We start from the raw sequence: 8235 nt of genomic DNA, 5'->3' as shown, positions 1-8235 counted from the left end.
TTTCTAGTGTTGTGTTTTGTTTTGGTTTTTGTTTATTTTTTTCTAGTTTTGAATTGTGAGCAGTCAGTAGGTTGAGATAATAACATACTACATATGAGATAATTACATGCGGGCAAAGTCTCTGCTGCTGTTGTGTTTTGTTTTCAGGCAAGACCTTAGTTGTTGGTTGGCAAAAGGGAATTAATAATTTTAAGTGGAAGCTGAGAGTCTGTTGTTTTCAGCATGTTACTTTCTTTAATACTGTGACCTGTGGTCAGAGGACTGGGGCACTGGTCATGAAGCCCAACCCCAGAGGCTGTGAAGGTCAGTGGCAAGCCTGACTTTGATGTCTTTTTCCCACCTGTGAGATGTATCAGAGCAATCCACAGCAAACAGGAGCATCTCCTGGTGCAGTGGGGCAGTCTGTCCTGCTCTCTGGGGACTGGATTCTTCCTTCTAGGCAAGCTCCTTCAGATATCACTGCTCTACGTAAGAGAAAGCTACTGCGTTTGGGATGCGTGTAACAGCTTGCAAAATTGGGCCTCAGTAGGAAGAGTGAAACCAGCTAATTTGACAATGCCCCCCAGGGATCCGTTGCTTATTACTCCCCAGTTGTGCCCAGGACGTTCTCATTGCTTTCCAAGTAGTGGAGATGTCATGTCACACCCCCTGGCCAGTGGGGTTTGTGAGGAAGTAAGGAATGGTTTTCAGGCAGAGCTGATTTGAGATGGAGCAGTCCCAGCGAGGAAAGCTCACGTGTTTCAGCGTCAAGCCTATGACTACATCACTCTCCCCTACAATCAATTTAGTAATAATCAGTTAGCGGTGCAATCTCCAGGCCCGAGGTTGTCCTTCCCTTTCCCTTTGACACCTTTGAGGTTTCTATATTAAAGAAGTCAGGAAAAATCTGTTATGAAACTGATTCTGCAGGGGGACAGACTAGGCCACCTCTCTAGGTCTTCACAGGCACTCATTTTCTCCGAGAGCATCCCGGAACACAGCACATCTATCCCACTGCTATCCCTGCTGTTGGAAACCATCGATAAGCCTGAAAAGGAGACAGTGACACTTGAAATCTTGGAACAGTACCCAAAGAGCAGAAGTAGGGATCCCAATTCCTTTCGCCTAGAAGCTCATTGAGATCATCAGTGGTGAACTCCACCCAGCGCACCAGACAAGCCTGCAGCAGATTTCCAGGCACACGGGGTTCTGTACACACCGACCAGGTGACAACCACCTCATACTGCCTACAGGGGAAGAAAGCTTAAAACGCCTGGATTTTGCACTTGGAAGAAACGTTCACCATGCAAGAGGTGTCACCAAATTCTGAAAAAAACGTGTGAAAGCTCTGCGCAGACAATTCTGGTAGAAAATTCTGGTAGTAGAAATTCTCTGGGCTTCATAAGGAAAACCTGCAGGGTATTGGGTAAAATACATTGCCTCCCTGTGGCAGTGTAACAAACGCAGTGTTTTCAGTGCTTTCCCCCTCAAACCACTCCTCTCCTCAAAGCAGAAGGAGCAATAGTCCTCATCAGAACGATGCACCTTCAGGAAGGTGCTTAAGGGTGATCGCAGGACACATAGCACAGGATCGCATCTGTCACTTGAGGTCTAAGAGGTTGCAATGAGAAGAAATAGAAGACAAAGAGGAAGGAAGAAGGCTGGGTGTAGCCGGAACCCTCCCGGGGCCCGTTCCTCTGCAGCAGCAGCTAACCGCAGTAGCCCGCAGCAGCTGACAGGCTTGGCTCATCCCGCAGCCCTGGGCACAGCACAAGCCCGTGGAAGAGCTGTGCCACGGAAACAAATTAGTTCGTGCGTGGAAAAACCCCGCTGAGCGGGATGACAGGGCTCGTAGCGTGACACTCACTCCTAGCAGCCAAGAAGGGGAAGGAAGCAGGTCGGGGGAGGCTCCCTGTGAAACCACAGCCTGGAACCGCTGTTTCCCAGGGGGCTGAAATGGAGCAGTCGGTGAGGAAGGAGCACAGGTAAGGAAGGAGCACAGGTATACCTGCACCCTTTCCAGTATCGAACCACAGCCAATCTCACAGGGAATTTGAGCAAACACAAGCAATTTTCATTACTACCACACGAATCACCGCACTAGGACTTCAGAGGTTGAAAACCATTGGCATTGCCCCCTGTAATTCCTCCTGGCAGCACGCACAGGTCGGGAAGGGTTAGTTGCTTAAGTGACAGCCATTTTGAGGCCCGAGGATCAAAGTTTCAACTGCCCTCTCCCTTGGCTGCTGCAAAGTAAGGGCGTTCTCCTTCAGTACACCAGAGGGAGATAAAATAGTTTTTCCTACTTGGATTTTACCCATCTGCCCTCTCAGAAGTACTTGCCATGCTTTGTCCAGTGACTCATAACCAACATAGCAGCAGCAGCTAGCGCCTTTTTTTTTTTTCCACAACTTAATTAGGCTGGCAAAGCTTCACAGCACAGAGTGCTCCAGGGTCTCTCTCTTGACTCTACCTGCGGAGACTTGGCATGGGGAGATCATCACATGTACACTACCTACTCTTGGTGACAGCCCAGGACTGCTGTAGAAATCACTGGAAGTTGCCTGCTGGAATCGTTTCCTAGCACGAGGCAGTTTATAAAAGCAACATTTACTGTCCTCCCCAGCTGACATTCTTCTGCGTGCACCAGAGATCACATTCAGTTCTCCAAAAATACTACTTTCGTCATCAAATATTTTGGTTTTTATCCTCATCAAGGAGATTCGTGTCCTGGTATTTCAGCTGCCACCAAAACAGACACTGAATATGAAGAGATCATCTTGGCATTGATCTCAGGGTACCAAGAAGAACAAGACACACGCAGCAGGGTTTTGTTAGAGGTTCCACATTAACCCTCTGGATGTCATGTGAAATCCAAGTATAGAGAAGCATTTTAGTGTTGTTGTGCCTGGATCATGGAAATACAAAGCAGCAATGAACTCAGGGATGTTTTAGATGTTTACAGAAATTATAACTAACTCTGAAATTACATTGCTGGACTTGTTCTCCATTCAAATGGTTTTGTATATTGTGGAACTGATTAAATAGACACCCCCAAATAAACTTTTATTGCTGTATATGGAGGTGAATTTCAGTTAGTGTCTGGTAAATTCAGCTGTCACACACTATTTAACAGATGGGAGCCCCAAAAACAAGCATCCCAATTCAAACAAGCTTACCAGTTCCTGACTACTTTAAGAGTAAAGTCCCATGGCTTGCTCATAAAATTCATAGAAACATGGAATCATTAAGGCTGGAAAAGACCTTCAAGATCATCTGGTCCAACCAAAAACCAAAGCTTTGTCAGAGCTGTTTACAGAACAGCTGCCTGAATCCAGTAGCATTTGCATGGTTATAATAATAAACAAAAAAAAAACCATTTAAAACAAACAGTTTTAATAATTTCTCTATAACAAATAATTAATCAAATAGGCCGAATCCCATGTCATCATCAGACTCTTCAGATTCCTCTTTCTTCTCTTCTTTCTTCTCCTCAGCTGAAGAAGGGAAGACAAGATAATGGTCAGTACTTATATTTTTTGCAGAGACTTTTAAGCAACATTTTGGTGTTCCCAGCTTCCACAGTTCACCTTCAGAACTGCCATCCCCTTCCAATAGGGGAACACAAACACCAATACCAAGGGGATGCCCTTTACACAGTGAAGTCTGTCTGATTTTCAGTTCTAAGCCAGAACAAACTTACGGTGAATAAAGAAGAGCCAATGTTTCTCATTGCCCATAGCAAAAATAACCTTTTAGTTCACATTTCAATCACACAGTGAATCGCCAAAGTGGAAAGACCTTGAGATTTGGTCTTCAGCATTAGGATTTTAACAGTGAAAAGGGAACTGCCCTGTAACCACCCCTCTCCATCCATACTCACCAGCAGCAGGGGCAGCACCTGCAGCAGGAGCAGCGGAGACCCCTCCAGCAGAGACTGCCACAGCTCCCCCAGCTGGCATGCTGGCAAGCTTGCCATTGCCTGAATGAGGAAGAGAAAGGATTTCAATGCTCATCGTAAGCACAGGCAGGCAATAAGAGGAAAAGAAATGAGCGCAAAAAAAAAAATCAGGTTGCAGATCACAGACCAAATTGTCACTGTTAGTGAGACGAGCATGAAGCTGCGCCTATAATAAAGTAAAAACTAACAAAGAAACCTCAAGAAAATCATTCCTAATGACAGCTTACCCCAACAACATGAACAGCATATTAATAAGCCTTCTGCTGTATGCAGTCCCCCCCTCAAACACAGAAGTATTTTTTTTGTTTGTTTTAAGCGTATAGAAAATTGAGGGCATGGCTGGGGCCATACAGGGGAGAAGAAATTTATGGCAAAGAGTACAGCATTTTAACCAAGTTTTCCAACACCCTATGAAACCTATTGCATCTCCTCTGAGAGTGGCAAACTTGCTTCTGATTTACGCTCGTCTTCAGCACATTAGCGAGCTCTCCGGCATCTGCTTGTCACATACCAGGGCTCCCTTGGCACTCAGGGGTCACGTACACAGTACATTTGCCTGTATTCCAATTTCTGGGAATCCATTTCTAAATAATTCCTTGTTACTTCAAGCTCTAATAAGCTTGCCAAGTAAACAAACATGTTTCATATACATGTCAGTATGTTCTAGGAAACAATTTATTTTAAGAAAAACCCTTACATAGAGAGAGAGCTTAAATGTGTTGTAAGCACACACATAATGGCTCTCTTAGGTCTTCAGACCACACGGACAGAAATGTCCTCTTACCACTCAAAACAGCAACGCCAGGCAAAGTGCTGGCAACCTTTTAGCCAACATACGCCCAAGAGTTCCCTTGTGCCTAAGCATTTGCAAAAATAGAAGGCAATTTTATCAAGACCTTTGCGCTACCTCAGCTCTGCGTTATTTTAGCCCTCTGACACAGTCAGGCAATGTTGTAAGCCCCAGCCTCAGTGAGAGCCAGCAGGTAGGAGCACGGATCAGCACCCAGAGTCCTGCCCTTACGAAAAGGAAGTGCTAGAACAGGGAGCTCCAGCAGAGATGCGCTGGAGATGCTTGTGTTAATCACTGAGGGTGTAACTGTGCCTTTAAAGTCAATTGGCACTTAATTACATTTAACAGTCCCTTCTTCCTATTTTACGTAATTAGTGTAACAAGTGGGTAACTGCAAAAAAAAAATATTTTAAGAGTATGGAAGGAGAGCTAACTCCTTCATTCAGCATGTCCAGAAAACTACGTCACGAGCAGACTACCAGTAAGCTCAGACACATTTCAGTCTTCCAGTTTGATGTGGTCCACAAGCGAAACCCAGCAGGTACTGGCACCAACCTGCGAGGCATTAGAATGGACCTGCTGGATTCCAGCCATTTCAACAGGGATCCAGCATGGAAGCCCTCAGCTGCACGAGGAAACCGATGAATAATCAGGGAGTTGGCGGCAGTTCTGTGCTCTCAAGTTCCTGAAGTAGCAGAGGCAATTATCTGTGACACTCAGGGACTGTACTTACCCTGAGCAATGACATCCTCGATGTTTTTTCCATTCAGCTCACTAATAACCTGTAAATTAGATTTAAAATGTTAATAGCTTCAAAACAGCTTGAGTACGAGCTACACTCAAACAAGCAGTGATTAATCATAACACGCAATGCCTCCGTCCTGCTGCTCGCACAGCTCCCACGTTCTTTATTTCTCAGGGGAAGGAAGAGGACACTGGAACAAGAACTCCAGCTACATCTTTCCTACCTTTCTGTGAAAGCTTTTTCGTGAAATCTGTTATGATAAATTCACAACAAATCCATGGGCCTTACAAAAGGCAGGATACACAGACGTGGTGGAGCCAGCTGGGAAACCCCACTAACGGCCTGTTAGTCGCTGAGGGACTGTTAGCATCTCTTGCTTAATGTCCACGGGGAGCCTCTGAGGCACTGGGCACTGAACCAACAACCGCAGGGTCCTGTTCCTAGCATTACCAAACGTTAGAGCCACGCTGGTTATTGTATCCTTAGGACACAGAGTCCTAACTCTAGATTTACTACCGCTGTTGTATAAGCAGGGATGAGGAAAGCAACACATGAGAATACGAGTTGCTAAAGCATGCAACCAGTTGTAATAAAAAAAGGAGTATGCCACAGAGCCTCCTAGTGAGCTCCTGCGTTAGGGGTCAGTGCTGAATGCTGCAGTCACCAAAGGCCTTTTGGGAGGTTTTCAATGTGCACCTCCTGCTTATGCAGCATGCTGCCTGCGAAATGCCGTGCCTGTACACTTGCTTCACCTACAAGGTGCTTTTAAGACTCCACTAGATTTGCACTCGCAAGAGATACAGCCAGCACAAACAGAATAAATTAATCATGATCAGCACAAATTTCAGAGATTCTTTCTGGATATCAGAGAAACCAACGAGTTTACAGAAGGATTAAAGAGACCTAGGCATGCCAAGGCCAAAGGCCCTAATGTTTCACAGGAGCACCACAACTTCAAGCCAACATCCTAAATCATACAAGGATGCTCTCAGCTGATTTAATTCATCACTGGGTTGGGCCAATGGAAAAAAAAAAAGTTTCCAGCTGGGAAAGTAACTGTTCTTCCTCCATCTCTCCAGAAACACCACACTGATGTATGGGGCAGACTTCCCCTAGCCATCCCCATGGCCATTTCTTCTTCACTCCCCACAGACTGAAAGCCTGCTACATCACAACACACATTCCCAGTACGACACCCTCTTAAAAAGGCTACTTTCCAACATAATAATTCCAGAAATTATTTCGTTTCCCTACATATTATTGAAGATCCCTATTGTCCATGTTAAAATTTACCTATGTTTCCTGGTGAAGGTACAAATGCTTCCTTGCAGCATGCTAAGAGTTTAATATTGTGTATCAGGTCTTCAGGAGTGCTCACTTTCAATCAGAAACTGACCAAGAGCCAAAATTAAACACTTAAATGCAAGCTAGACCTTAGGTCAGAATAAAACAAGGCTTCTACGAAAACGTTGCACAAACAGCTCTGATTGGCTAAGCAGTGTTTAGGAAATCTCGTATGTAATTATGTGTGAGAGCATGAAAGGAAGGCAGAGCAGACTGAGAGCAGGGGAAACAGAAGGGTGCTGGGGACCAGGGAGCAGCCCCGAGGTTTGATCACAGCGCCCCGGGGCTGGCAGGGCCCCCAGAGCCCATGGAGCTGAGTGGAACACGGAGGGTAACGCAGGGCACGGTCACGCAGCGCTGGGGGGCCGTGCGGAGGCAGCACCTTGTTGAGGCGCTCATCGTCCGTCTCGATGCCGACGCTGTCCAGGATCTTCTTCAGGTCCTTGGACGTGGGCGCCTCGTTGCCGCCCAGGACGGCGAGCAGGTAGGCCGCGACGTAACGCATCCTGCAAGACGCACAGCTCAGCGCCGAGCTCGTGTAAAGGCCCCGCAACCCCCATAACCCCCATTTCTGCCCCCTCTCCCCCCTCCGTTTAACCGCAGCGGAGCCGCGGCCGCGCTTCCCCCCCCCCCCCGCTCCCGTCCCGCAGGCCCAGGCGCACATGGCCGCCGCCGCCGCCACCCCCCCCCCGCGCCCCGAGTGGGCTCGCCCAGGCCCCGCCCCAGCCCCCCGCGGCCGCCGGCCGGGCCCCGCCGGGCGCGTCCATCGCCGCGCGGCCCGGGGGGGGGAGAGGAGGGGGTCAGAGCCGCCCCGCGCTCACTTTGCGGGAGCGGGGCCCGGGACGTGCACTCGCCGCTGCAGCCGGGCGGAGAAAGGGAAAGGGCGGCCCCACGGCGACGCCTTCTTCCCGTCACCCCCCAACAAGGCGCGCTGCCATTGGGCCTGGGCCGGAGGGAAGCGGGGAAGAGCCAATCCAGGGGCGCGGGCGGTGAGGCGAGGGAGGGGGTGGGGGCGCATGCGCAGAGCGCTTGGAGCTGCTTCTGAGGGGCCTGTGGGCTGTGCGGGGGGGCAATGCTCACACTGCCCGTGCTGCCCGGCCGCTCCTGCGCATGCGCACACACTGCATGGGGCGGTTGTGGCCAAAGTGCAGGACCTGGCACTTGGCCATGTTGAACCTCATCCCAGTGGCCTCTGCCCATCAACAAATCCTGTCCAGGGCCCTCTGCGGGGCCTTCCTGCCCTCTGGCATTCAACACTGCCCCCCAGCTTGGTGTTGTCTGCAAGCCTACCCAGAGTGCACTCAGTCCCCTCACCCAAGTCATCAGTACACATATTAAAGAGGATATAAAGCCATTAAAGAGGATATAAAGATACTAGAGGAGAGCTGTCACTTCCTTCTGGTAGTTCTGGCACCG

The 8235-nt window shown here is 48.6% G+C and overlaps 1 protein-coding gene and 1 non-coding gene across 2 annotated transcripts; both read right to left on the bottom strand.

Annotated features, from left to right (window-relative positions):
- Positions 1-3354: 3354 nt before the first annotated feature.
- On the bottom strand, positions 3355-7799 carry RPLP2 (ribosomal protein lateral stalk subunit P2). Its single transcript, XM_068684520.1, has 5 exons — positions 7641-7799; positions 7202-7325; positions 5464-5512; positions 3863-3961; positions 3355-3476 (listed from the first exon to the last, which is right to left on the bottom strand). Exons 2-5 carry the CDS (start codon positions 7322-7324, stop codon positions 3400-3402), a joined length of 348 nt encoding a protein of 115 aa, XP_068540621.1. The 5' UTR covers position 7325; positions 7641-7799; the 3' UTR covers positions 3355-3399.
- On the bottom strand, positions 5176-5308 carry LOC137858191 (small nucleolar RNA SNORA52). Its single transcript, XR_011097561.1, has one exon. It is a non-coding gene; the product is annotated as a small nucleolar RNA SNORA52 (small nucleolar RNA).
- Positions 7800-8235: the final 436 nt, after the last annotated feature.

This window comes from Anas acuta, chromosome 5 (assembly GCF_963932015.1).
Source record: "Anas acuta chromosome 5, bAnaAcu1.1, whole genome shotgun sequence".
Classification (NCBI taxonomy): domain Eukaryota; kingdom Metazoa; phylum Chordata; class Aves; order Anseriformes; family Anatidae; genus Anas; species Anas acuta.
This window is presented reverse-complemented; position numbering and strand designations above follow the sequence as displayed.

What these genes read in the sequence shown, in the direction of transcription:
- RPLP2 (XM_068684520.1), bottom strand. Translation starts at nt 7,324, where the DNA reads ATGCGTTACGTCGCGGCCTACCTGCTCGCCGTCCTGGGCGGCAACGAG. An exon ending in ACGATGAGCGCCTCAACAAG is followed by an intron (nt 5,513 to 7,201) that starts GTGCTGCCTCCG and finishes TCTAATTTACAG; the next exon opens with GTTATTAGTGAGCTGAATGG. An exon ending in CGAGGATGTCATTGCTCAGG is followed by an intron (nt 3,962 to 5,463) that starts GTAAGTACAGTC and finishes TTCCTCATTCAG; the next exon opens with GCAATGGCAAGCTTGCCAGC.